The 23970-nt window shown below is 47.7% G+C and overlaps 2 protein-coding genes across 5 annotated transcripts in view; one reads left to right on the top strand and one right to left on the bottom strand.

Moving 5' to 3' along the window:
• The window catches only part of LOC112229189 (homeobox-containing protein 1-like), a 30875-nt gene that overhangs the window by 1413 nt on the left and 5492 nt on the right, over positions 1-23970 (top strand). For all 4 annotated transcript variants that reach the window (XR_006080579.1, XR_006080580.1, XM_042310568.1 and 1 more), the window contains exons 3-7: positions 1647-2085; positions 10816-10901; positions 11577-11687; positions 13058-13306; positions 17714-17870. Coding sequence is in view for 2 of the 4 variants with exons in the window: in XM_042310568.1 (XP_042166502.1) it covers positions 1647-2085; positions 10816-10901; positions 11577-11687; positions 13058-13306; positions 17714-17870 (1042 nt within the window). In the remaining 2 variants the exon portion in view is untranslated. The remainder of the gene's footprint in view (positions 1-1646; positions 2086-10815; positions 10902-11576; positions 11688-13057; positions 13307-17713; positions 17871-23970) is intronic.
• The window catches only part of LOC112229190 (CD276 antigen), a 106225-nt gene continuing 92970 nt past the window's right edge, over positions 10716-23970 (bottom strand). The window contains exon 4 of the mRNA XM_042310570.1: positions 10716-10828. Coding sequence (XP_042166504.1) covers positions 10812-10828 — 17 coding nt within the window. The 3' untranslated portion in view covers positions 10716-10811. The remainder of the gene's footprint in view (positions 10829-23970) is intronic.

Below are 23970 nucleotides of genomic sequence, written 5' to 3'. Positions count from 1 at the left end.
TAGGGTTGTTTGTTAATATATATATATATTTTTAACCTTTATTTAACTAGGCAAGTCAGTTAAGAACAAATTCTTATTTTCAATGACGGCCTAGGAACAGTGGATTAACTGCCTGTTCAGGGGCAGAACGACAGATTTGTACCTTGTCAGCTCGGGGGTTTAAACTTGCAACCTTTCGGCTGCTAGTCCAACGCTCTAACCACTAGGCTACCCTGCCGCCCGAGATGTTGTCCTGTTGGAAGGTGAATCTTCACCCCAGTCTGAGGTCCGGAGAGCTCTGGAGCAGGTTTTCATCAAGTATCTCTCTCTACTTTGCTCTGTTCATTTTTCCTTCGATACTGACTAGTCTCCCAGTCCCTGCCGCTGAAAAACATCCCCACAGCATGCTGCTGCCACCACCACCATGCTTCACCGTAGGGATGATGCCAGGTTTCCTCCAGATGTGACGCTTGCCATTCAGGCCAAAGAGTTCAATCTTGGTTTCATCAGACCACATAATCTTGTTTCTCATGGTCTTGAGAGTCCTTTAGGTGCCTTTTGGCAAACTCCAAGCGGGCTGTCATGTCCCTTTTACTGAGGAGTGGCTTCCGTCTGGCCACTCTACCATAAAGGCCTGTTTGGTGGAGTGCTGCAGATATGGTTGTCCTTCTGGAAGGTTCTCCCATCTCCACAGAGGAACTCTGGAGCTCTGTCAGAGTGACCATCGGGTTCTTGGTCACCTCCCTGACCAAGGCCCTTCTCCACCCATTTGTTCAGTTTGGCCGGGCGGCCAGCTCTAGGAAGAGTCTTGGTGGTTTCAAACTTCTTCCATTTAAGAATGATGGAGGCCACTGTGTTCTTGGGGACCTTCAATGCTGCATATCCTTCCCCAGATCTGTGCCTCGATTAAATCCTGTCTCTGAGCTCTACGGACAATTCCTTCGACCTCATGGCTTGGGTTTTTGCTCTGACATGCACTGTCAACTGTGGGACCTTTTTATATAGACAGGTGTGTGACTTTCAAATCTTGTCCAATCAATTGAACTTACCACAGGTGGACTCCAATCAAGTTGTAGAAACATTATCAATGGAAACAGGATGCACCTGAGCTCAATTTCGAGTCTCATAGCAAAGGGTCTGAATACTTATGTAAATGAAGTATTTCTGTTTTCTATTTTTAATAATTGTGCAAACATTTCTTAACCTGTTTTCGCTTTGTCATTATGGGGTTATTGTGTGTAGATTGATAAGGAATTGTACTTATTTAATCCGTTTTAGAACACGGCTGTAATGTAACAACATGTGGAAAAGGGGAAGGGGGTCTCGGTACTTTCCAAATACACGGTCTTATTATAACTTAATGAGTAATCGGGCTGTGAAGCAGCACTGTCTGTGACTGTGCCAAAGTTCAGCCCGCAACTAGGCATTTATATGAACAATTCTGACTTTTTACTTTTATTTTTACTGAGGCCTCAGTGAAAGTAAGTCAGAGATGTTAAATGATGATATGGATGCCTAGTTGTGGGACAAGGGAAGCCAGATTCGTTACCCCATAGAGAATTTGTAAATCAAATTGATAACGTCTTGATAACGTCTCTGATACAGTATTTTAGAGACCTTTTTTTGAAAGTGTCTGTGAACTATTCATGTCTGTTTTAACCCGTTAGATGTGAGGATGGAGTGTTGTGAGGTGGAGCCACGCTATACCATCGAGCAGATCGACCTCCTTCAGCGTCTCCGTCTCTCAGGGATGACCAAGCCACAGATCATCCAGGCTTTAGCATCCCTAGAGCGGCTAGATCCCGACCATCGCCCCCCGTACTGCAATGACACCCACACCGCCAACCCCACAACCAACACTACCCCTACCACAGCCTCCGCCCCAGCCCCCTCCTCCTCATCCTCCTCCTCTTCCTCCCTCTCCTTGGCCTCCGTCACCACGCAGACACCCGGGCTGGATGGCGCCTCCCTGTCGCCTAGCAACAGCTATGAAACCTCGCCCCCGCCGCTGTACCCCCCGGCAGTCGGAGTTCAGAGGTCATTCAGCTATGACATCATGGCGGAGGAGGACTGGGACCTGGAGGAGAAGGTAGAGGAGTACATGAGGTGAGGAGGGGGCAAGAGGGCTGTTGAGAGAGTGGGTTTCATTTATGGAGACAGCAAAAGAGATGTGGGCCTATAGGACCGTAACGAGTAGAGATGTGGGCCTATAGAGCAGTAATGAGGAGAGATGTGGGCCTATAGAGCAGTAATGAGGAGAGATGTGGGCCTATAGGACTAATGAGGAGAGATGTGGGCCTATAGGACTAATGAGGAGAGATGTGGGCCTATAGGACAGTAATGATGAGAGATGTTGGCCTATAGGACTGTAATGAGGAGAGATGTGGGCCTATAGGACAGTAATGAGGTAGAGGCCTATAGGACAGTAATGAGGAGAGATGTGGGCCTATAGGACAGTAATGAGGTAGAGGCCTATAGGACAGTAATGAGGAGAGATGTGGGCCTATAGGACAGTAATGAGGAGAGATGTGGGCCTATAGGACTGTAATGAGGAGAGATGTGGGCCTATAGTACAGTAATGAGGTAGAGGCCTATAGGACAGTAATGAGGAGAGATGTGGGCCTATAGGACTGTAATGAGAAGAGATGTGGGCCTGTAGGACAGTAATGAGGAGAGATGTGGGCCTATAGGACAGTAATGAGGAGAGATGTGGGCCTATAGGACAGTAATGAGGAGAGATGTTGGCCTATAGGACTGTAACGAGGAGAGATGTGGGCCTATAGGACAGTAATGAGGTAGAGGCCTATAGGACAGTAATGAGGAGAGATGTGGGCCTATAGGACAGTAATGAGGAGAGATGTGGGCCTATAGGACTGTAATGAGGAGAGATGTGGGCCTATAGTACAGTAATGAGGTAGAGGCCTATAGGACAGTAATGAGGAGAGATGTGGGCCTATAGGACTGTAATGAGAAGAGATGTGGGCCTGTAGGACGGTAATGAGGAGAGATGTGGGCCTACTGCTTAAAGAGATGGTAGAAGAAGATTAGGAGCGAACGGTGAATCATGAAAAAGAGAAGGATGGTTATTTGAGGTGAACACTGTAAGAGAGGGGAGGTGGGGAGAAACTAGTCTTGCGCCTGGAGAGGAGGATGATTATATCATTATCAGACAACGGCCTGAGGCCCTGGTGACGATGACTTACTCTCCTGTTAGCTGTTAGTCTGGCTAATTTGGGTCAGGTGTGTAGGGAGGGAAAGAGATGATGGCATCCAGGCAATCATACATATCTACCTCCATCACTCCAGTATCCCTGTACATATCTACCTCCATCACTCCAGTATCCCTCTACATATCTACCTCCATCACTCCAGTATCCCTCTACATATCTACCTCCATCACTCCAGTATCCCTCTACATATCTACCTCCATCACTCCAGTATCCCTCTACATATCTACCTCCATCACTCCAGTATCCCTCTACATATCTACCTCCATCACTCCAGTATCCCTCTACATATCTACCTCCATCACTCCAGTATCCCTCTACATATCTACCTCCATCACTCCAGTATCCCTCTACATATCTACCTCCATCACTCCAGTATCCCTCTACATATCTACCTCCATCACTCCAGTATCCCTCTACATATCTACCTCCATCACTCCAGTATCCCTCTACATATCTACCTCCATCACTCCAGTATCCCTCTACATATCTACCTCCATCACTCCAGTATCCCTGTACATATCTACCTCCATCACTCCAGTATCCCTGTACATATCTACCTCCATCACTCCAGTATCCCTGTACATATCTACCTCCATCACTCCAGTATCCCTGTACATTGTTAATATGGTACTGAACTGACCCTGTATATAGTCACCTTACCCCAATACACATCTACCTCCTACTGACCCTGTACATATCTACCTCCTACTGACCCTGCACATAGTAACCTTACCCCTATATATATCTACCTCCTACTGACCCTGTACATAGTAACCTTACCCCTATACATATCTACCTCCTACTGACCCTGTACATATCTACCTCCTACTGACCCTGTATATAGTCACCTTACCCCCTGTATATATCTACCTCCTACTGACCCTGTACATATCTACCTCCTACTGACCCTGTACATATCTACCTCCTACTGACCCTGTATATATCTACCTCCTACTGACCCTGTACATATCTACCTCCTACTGACCCTGTATATAGTAACCTTACCCCAATACATATCTACCTCCTACTGACCCTGTATATAGTAACCTTCCCCCAATACATATCTACCTCCTACTGACCCTGTATATATCTACCTCCTACTGACCCTGTACATATCTACCTCCTACTGACCCTGTATATATCTACCTCCTACTGACCCTGTACATATCTACCTCCTACTGACCCTGTATATAGTAACCTTACCCCAATACATATCTACCTCCTACTGACCCTGTATATATCTACCTCCTACTGACCCTGTATATATCTACCTCCTACTGACCCTGTATATATCTACCTCCTACTGACCCTGTATATATCTACCTCCTACTGACCCTGTATATATCTACCTCCTACTGACCCTGTACATATCTACCTCCTACTGACCCTGTATATATCTACCTCCTACTGACCCTGTATATAGTAATCTTCCCCAATACATATCTACCTCCTACTGACCCTGTACATATCTACCTCCTACTGACCCTGTATATAGTCACCTTACCCCCTGTATATATCTACCTCCTACTGACCCTGTACATATCTACCTCCTACTGACCCTGTACATATCTACCTCCTACTGACCCTGTAATATCTATCTACCTCCTACTGACCCTGTACATATCTACCTCCTACTGACCCTGTATATAGTAACCTTACCCCAATACATATCTACCTCCTACTGACCCTGTATATAGTAACCTTACCCCAATACATATCTACCTCCTACTGACCCTGTATATAGTAACCTTCCCCCAATACATATCTACCTCCTACTGACCCTGTACATATCTACCTCCTACTGACCCTGTATATATCTACCTCCTACTGACCCTGTATATAGTAATCTTCCCCCAATACATATCTACCTCCTACTGACCCTGTATATATCTACCTCCTACTGACCCTGTACATATCTACCTCCTACTGACCCTGTATATAGTAACCTTACCCCAATACATATCTACCTCCTACTGACCCTGTATATATCTACCTCCTACTGACCCTGTATATATCTACCTCCTACTGACCCTGTATATAGTAACCTTACCCCCTGTACATATCTACCTCCTACTGACCCTGTATATATCTACCTCCTACTGACCCTGTACATATCTACCTCCTACTGACCCTGTACATATCTACCTCCTACTGACCCTGTACATATCTACCTCCTACTGACCCTGTATATAGTAACCTTACCCCCTGTACATATCTACCTCCTACTGACCCTGTATATAGTAACCTTACCCCCTGTATATATCTACCTCCTCCTACTTACCCCCTGTATATATCTACCTCCTCCTACTGACCCTGTACATATCTACCTCCTACTGACCCTGTACATATCTACCTCCTACTGACCCTGTATATAGTAACCTTACCCCCTGTACATATCTACCTCCTACTGACCCTGTATATAGTAACCTTACCCCCTGTATATATCTACCTCCTACTGACCCTGTATATATCTACCTCCTACTGACCCTGTACATATCTACCTCCTAATGACCCTGTATATAGTAACCTTACCCCCTATATATATATCTACCTCCTACTGACCCTGTATATAGTAACCTTACCCCCTGTACATATCTACCTCCTACTGACCCTGTATATAGTAACCTTACCCCCTATATATATATATCTACCTCCTACTGACCCTGTATATAGTAACCTTACCCCCTGTACATATCTACCTCCTACTGACCCTGTATATATCTACCTCCTACTGACCCTGTACATATCTACCTCCTACTGACCCTGTATATATCTACCTCCTACTGACCCTGTACATATCTACCTCCTACTGACCCTGTATATATCTACCTCCTACTGACCCTGTACATATCTACCTCCTACTGACCCTGTACATATCTACCTCCTACTGACCCTGTATATAGTAACCTTACCCCCTATATATATATATCTACCTCCTACTGACCCTGTATATAGTAACCTTACCCCCTGTACATATCTACCTCCTACTGACCCTGTATATAGTAACCTTACCCCCTGTACATATCTACCTCCTACTGACCCTGTATATATCTACCTCCTACTGACCCTGTACATATCTACCTCCTACTGACCCTGTACATATCTACCTCCTACTGACCCTGTATATATCTACCTCCTACTGACCCTGTATATATCTACCTCCTACTGACCCTGTATATATCTACCTCCTACTGACCCTGTATATATCTACCTCCTACTGACCCTGTACATATCTACCTCCTACTGACCCTGTATATAGTAACCTTACCCCTGTACATATCTACCTCCTACTGACCCTGTATATATCTACCTCCTACTGACCCTGTATATATCTACCTCCTACTGACCCTGTATATATCTACCTCCTACTGACCCTGTATATATCTACCTCCTACTGACCCTGTATATATCTACCTCCTACTGACCCTGTATATATCTACCTCCTACTGACCCTGTATATATCTACCTCCTACTGACCCTGTACATATCTACCTCCTACTGACCCTGTATATATCTACCTCCTACTGACCCTGTATATATCTACCTCCTACTGACCCTGTATATATCTACCTCCTACTGACCCTGTATATATCTACCTCCTACTGACCCTGTACATATCTACCTCCTACTGACCCTGTATATATCTACCTCCTACTGACCCTGTATATAGTGTTTTTGTTCTTCCTTGTCAAAGTTGTTTGTGCTACATGGATATTGATTATCAGTTGTAATAGTTGTAATTAATAGTTCTAATTATAGATTATTACCACATCGTTGTGTTTGGAGTAAGAAGCGAGTGTCTGCAGCACGTGACATTAAAACTTGAGGCAGCACGGCACATCGACCAGAAACATACATCTCTTTTTAACATAGAATAAATGTTAAAAATACAATTTTGGGATTTCCAACAAATTGTTTCTTATATATATAAAAAATAACTGATGCCTTCAGTTTTCATTGGGAAGAAACATTGGGAAAATAAAATGTTTGTTAAAAAAAGAAATCTAATCAATCACTCTTGCAAATGTGAAAACACAGAATCATTTTAATTACTGCAGATGCTTAAATATGTCACTATTGTTTGGAGATGACTTTGCTTTCTGCCAGACCGGGACTCCTTCCTCCTTCCTGGAGGCAGCCCAGCTTCCAAATCACATGCAATCAACTTTCACACGCGGCAAAAAAAAAAATCAAATGCACACATATGTAGCAGATGTTATTGAGGTGTGTAGCGAAACGCTTGTAAACAAAACAAACCAACCCGGGTGACATTAATCTAAACTCCCTCAGTCTCTGTCAATATAGGAGACAACGATGCTTCAGAAGTCCAAGTGTTGTGATTCTGCCAGATAACTTCCAACTAATGACAAGAAGCTGCGGGGAATCATTGGTGGCTCATCTTTATCTTGTTCTTGATACCGTGTCTTGTTTTGACTGGTCTATTTTGAAATCTATGTAAATATGGCTAAACATTTGCCCCCTAGCTGACTAATCAACAACTATTAACACTGTATTCTGAGAGAGACAAGTCCTCCCCTTGTGAAAATGTATTGATGTTTTCAATGAACATTGGAAGGTTTTAGACATTCCAGAAACCAGAGTCGCTCTGATTTTATGTGTACATTGTAGATTACCAGAAATGTTGAATCTTGAGTCAACGTCTTGTTTATGTGAAAATACAGGGGAGGTAAAAGCCATATGGTGAAGAATGTATTGACTTCCACCATTAGTGTTTCCCAAACGTTTTATAGTCCCGTACCCCTTCAAACATTCAACCTCCAGCTGTACCCCTTCAAACAATCAACCTCCAGCCGTACCCCTTCAAACAATCAACCTCCAGCCGTACCCCTTCAAACAATCAACCTCCAGCCGTACCCCTTCAAACAATCAACCTCCAGCTGTACCCCATCTAGCACCAGGGTCAGCGCACTCTCAAATGTTGTTTTTTTGCCATCATTGTAAGCCTGCCACACACCCACTATATGATACATTTATTAAACATAAGAATGAGAGTGAGTTTTTGTCCCAACCCGGCTCGTGGGAAGTGACAAAGAGCTCTTATAGGACCAGGGCACAAATAATTATATAATAATAATCAATCATTTTGCTATTTATTTAACCATCTTACATATAAAACCTTATTTGTTTATCAAACATTGTGAATAACTCACCACAGGTTAATGAGAAGGGTGTGTTTGAAAGGATGCACATAACTCTGCAATGTTGGGTTTTATTGGAGAGAGTCTCAGTCTTAAATAATTTTCCACACACAGTCTGTGCCTGAGGGCTGAGAATCCACTCTCACATAGGTACGTGGTTGCAAAGGGCATCAGTGTCATAACAGCGCGATTTGCCAAGGCAAGAAACTCTGAGCGCAGCCCTATCCAGAAATCTGCCAGTGGCTTCTGATTAAATTCATTGAATATAGTTGAGAGTCCCTGTAATCCTAGATTCAGATCATTCAGGTGAGAGAACATCACCCAGACAGGCCAGTCGTGTGAGAATCTCGTCATCGGGCAAGCTGTCAGACAAGTGAACATTATGGTCAGTAAAGAACTTTTTAAGCTGGTCTCTCAATTAATAAACACAACAACCTGTCAGTACTTTGCCCCTTGATAACTAACGCACATCTATATGTTTGGCTACATACGGACTGTTAGTGGAATTCCCACGAGAGAGTATCGGTTAATGTGATTGGATGTTCATTATTTGACTAGGCTTCATGTATTTTGTGTTGTTATTTCGCTGAACACCTAAAATGGTTTAATTTTATTTTTGGCAGTGAAACGAAGCTACTCAGGTGAGAGAAAAACCTCACTGAAATGTATAGCCCCTTTGGAAAGGCAGGAAGTGTGTGTGTGGTCTGTTCTTACTCTGTGGTGTCTGTTGCAGGAAGTGTGTGTGTGGTCTGTTCTCACTCTGTGGTTTCTGTTGCAGGAAGTGTGTGTGTGGTCTCTTCTTCAAATTAAATGTTATTGGTCACATACGCATATTTAGCAGATGTTATCGCGGGTGTAGCTAAATGCTTGTGTTCCTAACTCCAACAGTGCAGTACTATCTAACGATACACACATCTAAAAGTACAAGAATGGAATTAAGAAATATATAAATATTAGATTGAGCAATGTCAGAGTGGCATTGACTAAACTACAGTAGAATACAGTATGTAAACATTATTAAAGTGACTAGTTAGTAAATACAGTAGAATAGAATACAGTATATACATATGAGATGAGTAAAGCAGTATGTAAACATTATTAAGGTGACTAGTGTCGTGGAAATGTCCTCTATTTACCAAATCATGAGTGCAAACCACACACAAGTCAGAGTTAGTTATCAAAGTCCATCTTTAATTATATCAGCTCTATCACAACCCTGTGACTCTCAGGCAATTCAGTGTCTATCCATGAATTCTCTGAGAGCCCCCTCTACATTGCAACTGCGATCCTTTAATAGCAAAGAACACACATAGTCAGACAGCATAGACATAATACATCGTTCAGCTTTGTCTCCTTACTCAAACCCAGAACCATAAACCAATCCTCCATATCAACAGACATATATCAAATTGTCATTTAGATACAACCAACTCTAAATACAACCAATCCTGGACAAGCTCACGGAGAGGATCAAATCAAATCAAATGTTATTTGTCACATACACATGGTTAGCAGATGTTAATGCGAGTGTAGCGAAATGCTTGTGCTTCTAGTTCCGACAATGCAGTAATAACCAACAAGTAATCTAGCTAACAATTCCAAAACTACTACCTTATAGACACAAGTGTAAGGGGATAAAGAATATGTACATAAGGATATATGAATGAGTGATGGTACAGAGCAGCATAGGCAAGATACAGTAGATGATATCGAGTACAGTATATACATATGAGATGAGTATGTAAACAAAGTGGCATAGTTAAAGTGGCTAGTGATACATGTATTACATAAGGATGCAGTCGATGATATAGAGTACAGTATATACGTATACATATGAGATGAATAATGTAGGGTAAGTAACATTATATAAGGTAGCATTGTTTAAAGTGGCTAGTGATATATTTTACATAAATTCCCATTATTAAAGTGGCTGGAGTTGAGTCAGTGTCATTGACAGTGTGTTGGCAGTAGCCACTCAATGTTAGTGGTGGCTGTTTAACAGTCTGATGGCCTTGAGATAGAAGCTGTTTTTCAGTCTCTCGGTCCCAGCTTTGATGCACCTGTACTGACCTCGCCTTCTGGATGACAGCGGTGTGAACAGGCAGTGGCTCGGGTGGTTGATGTCCTTGATGATCTTTATGGCCTTCCTGTAGCATCGGGTGGTGTAGGTGTCCTGGAGGGCAGGTAGTTTGTCCCCGGTGATGCGTTGTGCAGACCGCACCACTCTCTGGAGAGCCTTACAGTTGCAGGGCGGTGGAGTTGCCGTACCAGGCGGTGATACAGCCCGACAGGATGCTCTCAATTGTGCATCTGTTGAGGGAGAGGTTATTTTCCTGGCACCCCTTCGTCAGGGCCCTCACCTCCTCCCTGTAGGCTGTCTGGTCGTTGTTGGTAATCAGGCCTACTATGGTTGTCGTCCGTTAACTCTGTGGTGCCTGTTCTTCTAGGAGGGACAGTAACCTGGTGAAGGAAGAAATCAAAACCTTCCTCAACAACCGCAGGATCTCCCAGGCCATCGTGGGACAGGTCACAGGTAATACATTTATTCTGCTCAGACAGCTTTCAGTGTACCTGTAGGGGGGGTCATTTTTGTTTGTCTATTACTGTCTTTCTGTCTAGGATATTTTCTAATGTGTTCACCCTGGCTCTCTTCTCCTCCCCTCTTTCTATTCTCCTCTCCTCCCCTCTTTCTTTCTCTCTCCCTTCCTCCCCTCTTTCTCTTCTCCTCTCCTCCTCCCCTCTTTCTCTCCCTCCTCCCCTCTTCCTTTCTCTCTCCCTTCCTCCCCTCTTTCTTTCTCTCTCCCTTCCTCCCCTCTTTCTTTCTCTCTCCCCTCCTCCCCTCTTTCTTTCTCTCTCCCTTCCTCCCCTCTTTCTCTTCTCCTCTCCTCCTCCCCTCTTTCTCCCCCTCCCCTCTTCCTTTCTCTCTCCCTTCCTCCCCTCTTTCTTTCTTTCTCTCTCCCTTCCTCCCCTCTTTCTTTCTCTCTCCCTTCCTCCCCTCATTCTATTCTTCTCCCCTCTTTCTCTTCTCATTCTCTTCTCCTCTCTTCCTCCCCTCTTTCTCCCCTCCTCCCCTCTTTCTCTTCTCATTCTCTTCTCCTCCCCTCTGCTCCTCCTCCTCTTTTTCTCCTCTTCCTCCCCTCTTTCTCCCCTCCTCCCCTCTTTCTCTTCTCATTCTCTTCCTCCCCTCTTTCTCTTCTCCTCTCTCTAGGTATCAGTCAGAGTTACATCTCCCAGTGGTTGCTGCAGCAGGGCTTGGAGATGAGCGACTCCAAACGCAGATCTTTCTACCGTTGGTACCTGCTAGAGAAGAACAACCCAGGTAAGCGCCACGGTAGGAGGTGGAGCCTACTGTTTGCTGGGTCTGTCGGGGAGGGAGGAAAGGGTTCATGTTGACTCCATGACACGTTTATGGGCTCTTTTAGGAAGCTGTTTGTCCATTAGTTTATGTCCCGTCCCTGTGACCAAGGATTGTGACACGGACGGACGAGCGCACACACACACACACACACACACACACACAGAGTCCTGGAGGGCTGGCTAGAGTTCAGTGAAGGACAGAAATCAGGAGACAGAGATATTTATGACAAGAAAAGACACAGTAGGATAAAGATCTGTTACTGTAGATACTAATCAATAATGTGAAAGTCATCTGGCTTGAATGAATGTGGTTTCCGTCTAGCTGTGTCTTAAAGACACAATTACGCTAGCTGTTCCTGTTGACTTCCTGTCTTTGCGCTAATGCTAGTTAGCAATGGCTCCAGAAACTACCTTCGACTTCCTTCAAACTACACACAGAGACATACAAATGATATCTGAGTGGGGCTCCAGCGTGGTCCGCGTTTGGCCGTCATTGTAAATAACCAAATCAGTTAAGAACAAATTGTTAGTTAAATAAAATAAATAAAAATATGACTCTGGTGAAGTAGAAAAAAGTAGTTAATTGCCAAAAATCTTGGACTATCCCTTTTAAGACGAGCTTAGAGTAGCATCGTGACCTGATGAGAGAATTAACACCAACCACAGACATGCACTAGGAGGGTTTTCTAAACAACACTAAACGTTTTGCTCAATTCTACGTCAGCAAACGATGAAATAAATAAATAATGGAATGTTTAAGCTACGTCCCACCAGACAAGTGATTTTTACTCCTATGTCACATGCATGAAATAAGTGCCTCCTCACACCATCTCCTCTCCTATGTCAGTCACATGCATGAAATAAGCGCCTCCTCACACCATCTCCTCTCCTTTGTCACTGCTGCTATCTTTATGTGGTACTCAGTCGTGTTTCTGGACGTGCTGGTTTTCATTCCTACGTGGCTAACAATGATCATTCTTATCGCAACGCTAACAGAGATGCTAATTCTGGATACAAATGCTAATATGTTGCCTAGCATTTCTCTACGCTTTTTTTCCCTACCGAGCAGGCACTTTAATAATTCTACAATTATTTGCTTCTTTGGCACTAAATACCTGTTCAGAACAGAACTCCAATGTTCAGTATGATTCAGCGATAAAACAAGTTATTTCTGGCCTGCCATTTTAATAAACTATTTTCCTGTTGATAGCCATATAAACAGGTCATTTTGATTGACTGCAAGTATCATCTTGGCTTCTGCTAAAACTCTCAAAACGTCTCTGTATATCTGGGTTTGGCCTGACCACTGGTTTGGTTTTGTCCTGACTGAAGGGCTGAGGTGGAGTGAAAGCCAGCATGGCCCGGCGGGTCTGGGCCTGGGGCTCAGTGGTCTCGGCCAGGGGCTGGGCCAAAACCTGGGCTCTGGACCCAGGGCAGCCAGGGGAGGGGACAGAGACGTCACGGCGACGGGCAACGCCGCCACGGCCACTACAGCCGCGACCGCCTCCACCACCTGGGGCAGGCAGAGAGAACTGCTGATGCACCTGCTGCCATGGTACACTGCAGCCTCCTCACAGCCAGGTAACAAGCCTCCTCACAGCCAGGTAACCAGCCTCCTCACAGCCAGGTAACCAGCCTCCTCACAGCCAGGTAACCAGCCTCCTCACAGCCAGGTAACCAGCCTCCTCACAGCCAGGTAACCAGCCTCCTCACAGCCAGGTAACCAGCCTCCTCACAGCCAGGTAACCACCCTCCTCACAGCTAGGTAACCAGCCTCCCCACAGCCAGGTAACCAGGTAACCAGCCTCCTCACAGCCAGGTAACTAGCCTCCCCAGCCAGGTCCAGGTAACCAGCCTTCTCACAGCCAGGTAACCAGCCTCCCCACAGCCAGGTAACCAGCCTCCCCACAGCCAGGTAACCAGCCTCCCCACAGCCAGGTAACCAGGTAACCAGCCTCCTCACAGCCAGGTAACCAGCCTCCCCACAGCCAGGTAACCAGGTAACCAGCCTTCTCACAGCCAGGTAACCAGCCTCCCCACAGCCAGGTAACCAGCCTCCCCACAGCCAGGTAACCAGCCTCCCCACAGCCAGGTAACCAGCCTCCCCACAGCCAGGTAACCAGCCTCCCCACAGCCAGGTAACCAGCCTCCCCAGCCAGGTAGCCTCCCCACAGCCAGGTAACCAGCCTCCCCACAGCCAGGTAACCAGCCTCCCCCCACAGCCAGGTAACCAGCCTCCCCACAGCCAGGTAACCAGCCTCCCCACAGCCAGGTAACCAGCCTCCTCACAGCCAGGTAACCAGCCTCCTCACAGCCAGGTAACCAGCCTCCTCACAGCCAGGTAACCAGCCTTCTCACAGCTAGGTAACCAGGAAACCAGCCTCCTCACAGCCAGGTAACCAGGAAACCAGCCTCCCCACAGCCAGGTAACCAGCCTCCCCACAGCCAGGTAACCAGCCTCCCCACAGCCAGGTAACCAGCCTCCCACAGCCAAGTAACCAGCCTCCTCACAGCCAGGTAACCAGCCTCCTCACAGCCAGGTAACCAGCCTCCTCACAGCTAGGTAACCAGGAAACCAGCCTCCTCACAGCCAGGTAACCAGGTAACCAACCTCCCCACAGCCAGGTAACCAGGTAACCAGCCTCCTCACAGCCAGGTAACCAGCCTCCTCACAGCCAGGTAACCAGCCTCCTCACAGCCAGGTAACCAGCCTCCTCACAGCCAGGTAACCAGCCTCCCCCACAGCCAGGTAACCAGCCTCTCCACTGCCAGGTAACCAGCCTCTCCACTGCCAGGTAACCAGCCTCCCCACAGCCAGGTAACCAGCCTCCCCACAGCCAGGTAACCAGCCTCCCCACAGCCAGGTAACCAGCCTCCCCACAGCCAGGTAACCAGCCTCCCCACAGCCAGGTAACCAGCCTCCCCACAGCCAGGTAACCAGCCTCCTCACAGCCAGGTAACCAGCCTCCTCACAGCCAGGTAACCAGCCTCCTCACAGCCAGGTAACCAGCCTCCTCACAGCCAGGTAACCAGCCTTCTCACAGCTAGGTAACCAGGAAACCAGCCTCCTCACAGCCAGGTAACCAGGAAACCAGCCTCCCCACAGCCAGGTAACCAGCCTCCCCACAGCCAGGTAACCAGCCTCCCCACAGCCAGGTAACCAGCCTCCCACAGCCAGGTAACCAGCCTCCTCACAGCCAAGTAACCAGCCTCCTCACAGCCAGGTAACCAGCCTCCTCACAGCCAGGTAACCAGCCTCCTCACAGCTAGGTAACCAGGAAACCAGCCTCCTCACAGCCAGGTAACCAGGTAACCAACCTCCCCACAGCCAGGTAACCAGGTAACCAGCCTCCCACAGCCAGGTAACCAGCCTCCTCACAGCCAGGTAACCAGCCTCCTCACAGCCAGGTAACCAGCCTCCTCACAGCCAGGTAACCAGCCTCCCCACAGCCAGGTAACCAGCCTCCCACTGCCAGGTAACCAGCCTCCCACAGCCAGGTAACCAGCCAGCCTCCCCCCACAGCCAGGTAACCAGCCTCCCCACAGCCAGGTAACCAGCCTCCCCACAGCCAGGTAACCAGCCTCCCCACAGCCAGGTAACCAGCCTCCCCACAGCCAGGTAACCAGCCTCCCCACAGCCAGGTAACCAGCCTCCCCACAGCCAGGTAACCAGCCTCCCCACAGCCAGGTAACCAGCCTCCCCACAGCCAGGTAACCAGCCTCCTCACAGCCAGGTAACCAGCCTCCTCACAGCCAGGTAACCAGCCTCCTCACAGCCAGGTAACCAGCCTCCTCACAGCCAGGTAACCAGCCTCCTCACAGCCAGGTAACCAGCCTCCTCACAGCCAGGTAACCAGCCTCCTCACAGCCAGGTAACCAGGAAACCAGCCTCCCCACAGCCAGGTAACCAGCCTCCCCACAGCCAGGTAACCAGCCTCCCCACAGCCAGGTAACCAGCCTCCTCACAGCCAGGTAACCAGGTAACCAACCTCCCCACAGCCAGGTAACCAGGTAACCAGCCTCCTCACAGCCAGGTAACCAGCCTCCTCACAGCCAGGTAACCAGCCTCCTCACAGCCAGGTAACCAGCCTCCCCACAGCCAGGTAACCAGCCTCCCCTCCCCACAGCCAGGTAACCAGCCTCCCCACAGCCAGGTAACCAGCCTCCCCACAGCCAGGTAACCAGCCTCCCCACAGCCAGGTAACCAGCCTCCTCACAGCCAGGTAACCAGGTAACCAGCCTCCTCACAGCCAGGTAACCAACCACCCCACCCCCCCCCAAATCCCCTTGATCACCCTGTTTTGGTTAACTCCTCTCTTCCAGGGTTGTAGAGCAGTATAAACTGGGTTTACATTTAGTTTTGTATATCGTTTCACATTTGAATTGTCTTTTTGGCCAAATCAGATTTTGGAATGGAATAAAGGTGTGAGGCCTGTATTATTTTAGACTCAATAAGGGCATTGTGTTGTGTGACATCTGTCTGAGTCATGGAGGACTGGAGCTGATACATGCCTGTGATCACATGACCTAGCCTGCATGTCTACAGTGCATTCGGATATTATTCAGACCACTTCCCTTTTTCCAAATGTTGTTACGTTACAGCCTTGTTCTAAAATGGATTGAATAAAAAATATGAGGTCCCACAGTTGACAGTGCATGTCAGAGCAAAAACAAAGCCATGAGGTCGAAGGAATTGTCTGTAGATCTGGGGAAGGGTATGCAGCATTGAAGGTCCCCAAGAACACAGTGGCCTCCATCATTCTTTAATGGAAGAAGTTTGGAACCACCAAGACTCTTCCTAGAGTTGGCCGCCCGGCCAAACTGAACAATTGGGGGAGAAGGGCCTTGGTCAGGGAGAAGACCAAGAACCCGATGGTCACTTTGACAGCTCTCCAGCGTTCCTCTGTGGAGATGGGAGAACCTTCCTGAAGGACAACCATCTATGCGGCATTCCACCAATCAGCCCTTTACGGTAGAGTGGCCAGACGGAAGCCACACCTCAGTAAAAGGCACATGACGGCCCTCTTGGGAGTGTCAGACCATGAGAAACAAGATTATCTGGTCCGTTGAAACCAAGAATGGACTGAATGCCAAGCGTCATGTCTGGAGGAAACCTGGCACCATCCCTACGATGACGCATGGTGGTGGCAGATTCATGCTGTGGGGATGTTTTTCAGCGGCAGGGACTGGGAGACTAGTCCGGATCAAACGAAAGATGAACAAAGCGAAGTACAGAGAGATCCTTGATGAAAACCTGCTCCAGAGCTCTCAGGACCACAGACTGGGGTGAAGGTTCACCTTCCAACAGGACAACGACCCTAAACACACAACCAAGACAACGTGGGAGTGGCTTCGGGACAAGTCTCTGAATGTCTATGAGTGGCCCAGCCAGAGCCCGGACTTGAACCCGGTCGAACATCTCTGGAGAGACTTGAAAATAGCTGTGCAGCGACGATCCCCATCCAACTTCACAGAGCTTGAGAGGATCTGCAGAGAAGAATAGGAGAAACTCCACAAATACAGCTGTGCCAAGCTTGTAACGTCATACCCAAGAGGAATCGATGCTGTAGTCGCTGCCTCTGTTGCTTCAGCAAAGTACTGAGTAAAGGGTTTGAGTACTTTATTTAAATTTGATATTTCATGTTATTATCCGTAAAAAAAAAAAACCTGTTGTACCTTTCTCATTGTGTGTGTAGATAAGGGGGAAAAGGCTGTAACGTAACAAAATTTTGAAAAAGTCAAGGGGTCTGAATACTTTACGAATGCGCCTGTATGTCCACTGTCTGTCCTCCTGATGGTTTTTTATTGTGTCCTGTATCGTATATGTTGTCTTGAAACAGTTTTATACTTTCTTCAATAACTATTTTATTTTGCTATCAGGCTACTAGTTGCAATCAGTGATCTTTTAAATGTTTTAAATGTAAATTTTGTATGTTTTCTCCTCCGTTGTTTTTAATGTCATCCCTCCCTCCCTGTCACCCGCTATAGGTGCTACCCTGTCGATGCGCTCCCTGGTGAAGGAGGAGCCTGATTGGAGGATGGGGGTCAGCCCCGGGGAGAGGGGCGGGATGGTTGGCGGTCCTCTTAGGCTGCGGAGGGGAAGCAGGTTCACCTGGAGGAAGGAGTGCCAGTCCATCATGGAGAGGTGAGCCAATCACAGACCCTGATTGAGTCAGGTTTCCATGACAACAGATCCAAAACAGATTCTCCACCCAGCACTAACCGATGGTGGTTGAGTCTATTCATGTTAGTGATTCTGTCACTAAAACATTTTTAGGGGTGTGTTCATTTTCGCTTCAACGTTTGCTACGTTGCGCGGCGGTTTGTATTGAATGACAACGTTTTTCCAAAATGGTGCCTTTTTAAGGTATGTTTGCTCCCGTTTTTGGTGGTTGGTGAGGTGTGGCTTGATCAATACGGGTGTGACCATTTTTGAAATGGGTTGGCGAAATTGCTTGAGCCGCACTGAGAATTCACTGAGAATTCGAAAAAGTCTGAAATTCAACTCTCCAATAATCTAGAACACTGCTGTGTGGACATGTTTTTGGAGTCTGAGTGCTTTACTCTACTAGGGCCAGTGGTCCCCAACCCTGGTCTGGGCTGGAGAGCTATGCTGGAGAGCTATGCTGGAGAGCTATGCTGGAGAGCTATGCTGGAGAGCTATGCTGGAGAGCTATGCTGGAGAGCTATGCTGGAGAGCTATGCTGGAGAGCTATGCTGGAGAGCTATGCTGGAGAGCTATGCTGGAGAGCTATGGGTTGTCCAGGCCTTTGTCCAGGCCTTTGTCCAGGCCTTTGTCCAGGCCTTTGTCCAGGCCTTTGTCCAGGCCTTTGTCCAGGCCCAGCACTAGACAATAAAAGTGGTTGAGTCTGTTGACGTTTGTGATAAGGCTTCTAATTTAACTCCCGAGTGGCGCAGCGGTCTAAGACACTGCATCTCAGTGCTAGAGGCCTGGTTTGATCCCCGGGCTGTATCACAACCGTCCATGATCAGGTGTGCCATAGGGCGGCACGCAATTGGCCCAGCGTAAAACAGTCGACAAGATTCAATGACAAGGTGTGGCCCTAACAATGTCACCTTGTCATTGAAGACTGTATTTTATTTAACCATTATTTAACGAGGCAAGTCAGTTAAGAACAAATACTTATTTTACAATAACAGCCTACCCCCCTGACCAAACCCTCCCCTAACCAGGACACATTGGGCTTGTTAAGGCTCTGAAGTCCAAACAATTGGGTCGCATATACGGCAAAATATCGATAGCATCACGGTTGCACCATTTATCTAGCTCAACCAGGTCAAAAAAAGATCTGACCTACAGTACATGTATATTGAGTCATTTAGCAGACACTCCAGACTAGACGGCTCAATCAGCTATAGAAGGTGTCACCTAATCACCACCACATCACACAGCTGTACAGCTAGTCCTGCCGCTGAGGCTGATGGGGATTTTTAGTCATGCCGGATGTGACTGTGATCAGATAATTTAGGAGGGGTCATTTTAATGTGGATAAACTGTACTTTCACCCCTGCTTACTGACCACTCCCAACCTACTACTGCCAACCTGTAGAATAAACTACTATTTAATTCATTTCATTATCAAGGTGTGTCATTTTGTGGTTCTCTTTCACTGCAAAACACCAACCACCACTTTGATCTCATCAGGTGTTTGTTTGCAGCATGACATGTGGATTTAATGTTGTTACATTAAGGTTCATGTGGATGTTTTTGCAGTGTCATTATTGGGTATTGTGTGTGTAGATCGATGAGGAAAAATATATATTTAATCCAATTTAGAATAACGCTGTAACGTAACAAAATTTGGGAAAGGGGAAGGGGTCTGAATACTTTCCTAATGCTCTGTATATTACCGGCGCGACATTTTGTCTCGTCCTATAGCGGGATCGCATTTTCCGTTCATAAACCATGTCGTGGACCGTTTAAAAAAAAAAACTACTCGTGCGTTGACGTCGTTAACCATCTGTTCACACTTTGTTCAGTCGTGTTAACACGTCGGTGGGCGAGCTGAGGGGCCGCGGGAAAGAAAGGGGATCAATGATCATAGCAACACACTTTCTTCGATAGCAGTGAATGTATGACAGATCTCTTGTCATTTGCACGTCGTCATCACAAACCCGCCATTTTTTTTTTTTTTTTTAAAGAGACAGTGTACAATTTTCAAGGTGTTGCGTCTCAATAGGAAAACAGAGTGCTTTTTAGACTGAAACCTACTATTTACACATGGCTTTTATAATTTCACAGACCGGTGTTTTTGTATAAACATTTTAGCTTTCATAATAGACTTAATGTATTTCGTTTCTAGGTTACAAACATGTCCTTCGAAAGTAGCTAGAATTCATATAGTTAGTATCTCAATAAATTGTAAAAAAAAAAAAAAAAAACATATTTTCTACTGCTCCTAAATTTTATATGATGCTCTTAACTTTTTAAATGAATGAAATGTTTTAATTCACAGCCTATTATGTATTTCCACAGATTCTTTATAACCACTCTATGGTTTTCTGTTTTTTTAATTATTTTTTTAAACAGGGCATATCCTAATATAAGCGATCGACGACTCTGTGATATTTCTTAGCAGAGGGCACTCTCAGTAATGAGAAATACACAGGCACTTAGACAAGCCACACCATCCCACAGCTCTCTGGATTACGCAATACCACTGCAGTGCTGCTACTCCTTTTATGGGCTAGTTTAGAGTCACTGAAGGACGGTACTGTAGAGGTTATTGTGATTGAGAAGGTGGGAGGCATGGAGTGGGAGGGAGAGGTGGGAGGCATGGAGTGGGAGGGAGAGGTGGGAGGCATGGAGTGGGAGGGAGAGGTGGGAGGCATGGAGTGGGAGGGAGAGGTGGGAGGCATGGAGGGAGGAGGTGGGAGGCATGGAGTGGGAGGAGGGTGGGAGGCATGGAGAGGGAGAGGTGGGAGGCATGGAGTGGGAGGGAGAGGTGGGAGGCATGGAGTGGGAGGGAGGAGAGGCATGGAGTGGGAGGGAGAGGTGGGAGGCATGGAGTGGGAGGAGAGAGGCAGGTGGGAGGCATGGAGTGGGAGGGAGAGGTGGGAGGCATGGAGTGGGAGGGAGAGGTGGGAGGGGAGGCATGGAGTGGGAGGCATGGGAGGGAGGGAGGGGGGTGGGAGGCATGGAGTGGGAGGGGAGAGGGGAGGCATGGAGGGAGAGGTGGGAGGCATGGAGTGGGAGGGAGGCATGGAGGGGAGGGTGGGAGGCATGGAGGGAGGGAGAGGTGGGTGGGAGGCATGGAGGGGGCATGGAGAGGTGGGTGGGAGGCATGGAGTGGGAGGGAGAGGTGGGTGGGAGGCATGGAGGGGAGGAGAGGTGGTGGGTGGGAGGCATGGAGTGGGAGGGAGAGGTGGGTGGGAGGCATGGAGTGGGAGGGAGAGGTGGGAGGCAGGTGGGTGGGAGGCATGGAGTGGGAGGGAGAGGTGGGAGGCATGGGAGGCATGGAGTGGGAGGGAGAGGTGGGGGGAGGCATGGAGGGGAGGGGAGGTGGGAGGGGAGAGGGAGAGGTGGGAGGCATGGAGTGGGAGGAGAGGTGGGAGGCATGGAGTGGGAGGGAGAGGTGGGAGGCATGGAGTGGGAGGGAGAGGTGGGAGGCATGGAGGGGAGGGAGGTGGGAGGCATGGGAGGCATGGGAGGGAGGGAGGGAGAGGTGGGAGGCATGGAGTGGGAGGGAGGGAGGGAGTGGGAGGCATGGAGTGGGAGGGAGTGGGAGGGAGAGGTGGGAGGCATGGAGTGGGGGAGGGGGAGGGAGAGGTGGGAGGCATGGAGTGGGAGGGAGGGAGAGGGAGGTGGAGGGGAGGGAGGTGGGAGGGAGAGGGCATGGAGTGGGAGGCATGGGAGGGGAGGGAGGGAGAGGTGGGAGGCATGGAGTGGGAGGGAGGTGGGAGGCATGGAGTGGGGAGGGAGAGGTGGGAGGCATGGAGTGGGTGGGAGGCATGGAGTGGGAGGGAGGGAGAGGTGGGAGGCATGGAGTGGGTGGGAGGCATGGATGGGTGGGAGGCATGGAGTGGGTGGGAGGCATGGAGTGGGTGGGAGGCATGGAGAGGTGGGAGGCATGGAGTGGGTGGGAGGCATGGAGAGGTGGGAGGCATGGAGTGGGGGCATGGAGGGAGGGAGCATGGAGAGGTGGGAGGCATGGAGGGGAGGGAGGCATGGAGAGGGAGGGGTGGGAGAGGTGGGAGGCATGGAGTGGGTGGGAGGCATGGAGAGGGAGGGAGAGGTGGGAGGCATGGAGTGGGTGGGAGGCATGGAGAGGGAGTGAGACGGAGAAAAATGCTGCTCCTACATTTTGTGAAGTTATTATTTTTCGGGCAGGGGCAGGGGCAGAGGCAGAGAGAACAGTAAATCTCAGTAAGACAAAAATAATGGTGTTCCAAAAAAGGTCCAGTTGCCAGGACTACAAATACAAATTCCATCTAGACACCATTGCCCTAGAAGACAAGAAACGATACATACCTTGGCCTAAACATCAGCGCCACAGATTCCACAACTTCCACAAGGCTGTGAACGATCTGAGAGACAAGGCAAGAAGGGCCTTCAACACCATCAAAAGGAACATAAAATTCAACATACCAATTAGGATCTGTCTAAAAATACTGGAATCAGTTATAGAACCCAATGCTCTTTATGGTTGTGAGGTCTGGGGTCTGCTCACCAACCAAGACTTCACAAAATGGGACAAACACCAAATTGAGATTCTGCAAAAATATCCTCCGTGTACAACGTAGAACACCAAATAGTGCATGCAGAGCAGAATTAGGCCGATACCCACTAATTATCAAAATCCAGAAAAGAGCCGTTAAATTCTACAACCACGTAAAAGGAAGCGATTCACAAACCTTCCATAACAAAGCCATCACCTAGAGAGAGATGAACCTGGAGAAGAGTCCCCTAAGCAAGCTGGTCCTGGGGCTCTGTTCACAAACACAAACACACACTACAGAGCCCCAGGACAGCAGCACAATTAGACCCAACCAAATCATGAGAAAACAAAAAGATAACTACTTAACACATTGGAAAGAATTAACAAAAAAACAGAGCAAACTAGAATGCTATTTGGCCCTAAACAGAGAGTACACAGACGCAGAATACCTGACCACTATGACTGACCCAAAATTAAGGAAAGCTTTGACTATGTACAGACTCAGTGAGCATAGCCTTGCTATTGAGAAAGGCCGCCGTAGGCAGACCTGGCTCTCAAGAGAAGACAGGCTATGTGCTCACTGCCCACAAAATGAGGTGGAAACTGAGCTGCACTTCCTAACCTCCTGCCCAATGTATGACCATATTAGAGAGACATATTTCCCTCAGATTACACAGATCCACAAAGAATTTGAAAACAAACCCAATTTTGATAAACTCCCATATCTACTGGGTGAAATACCACAGTGTTCCATCACAGCAGCAAGATTTGTGACCTGTTGCAACAAGAAAAGGGCAACCAGTGAAGAACAAACACCATTGTAAATACAACCCATATTTATGCTTTATTTTCCCCTTGTGTCCTTTACCATTTGTACATTGTTACAACACTATATATATATATAATATGACATTTGTAATGTCTTTATTGTTTTGAAACTTCTGCATGTGTAACGTTTACTGTAAATGTTTGTTTATTTCACTTTTGTATATTATCTGCAATGTTAACACGTTTCCCATGCCAATAAAGCCCCTTGAATTAAATTGAATTGAATTGAGAGAGGGGAGGGGCATGGAGAGAAAAGGAGAGGGACATGGAGAGGGGAGGGGCATGGAGAGAAAACGAGAGGGACATTGAGAGAGGGGAGGGGCTAGGTGAGAAAAAGAGGGACATAAAGAGAAAAGGAGAGGGACATGGAGAGGGGAGGGGCTTGGAGAGAAAAGGAGGGGGAAGGGCTTGGAGAGAAAAGGAGAGAGGAGGGGTTTTGGAGAGAGAGGAGGAGCTTGGGGGGGTATGGAGAGAAAAGGAGAGAGGAGGGGTTTTGGAGAGAGAGGAGGAGCTTGGGGAGGGGTATGGAGAGAAAAGGAGAGAAGGAGAGAGAGGAGGAGCGTGGAGAGAGGAGGGGCTTGGAGAGACAAGGAGAGAGGAGGGGCTTGGAGAGACAAGGAGAGAGGAGGGGCTTGGAGAGACAAGGAGAGAGGAGGGGCTTGTAGAGACCAGTAGAGAGGAGGGGCTTGGAGAGACCAGGTGAGAGAGGAGGGGCTTGGAGAGACAAGGAGAGAGAGC

The sequence above is a fragment of the Oncorhynchus tshawytscha genome, linkage group LG31 (genome assembly GCF_018296145.1).
Source record: "Oncorhynchus tshawytscha isolate Ot180627B linkage group LG31, Otsh_v2.0, whole genome shotgun sequence".
Lineage (NCBI taxonomy): Eukaryota > Metazoa > Chordata > Actinopteri > Salmoniformes > Salmonidae > Oncorhynchus > Oncorhynchus tshawytscha.
This window is presented reverse-complemented; position numbering and strand designations above follow the sequence as displayed.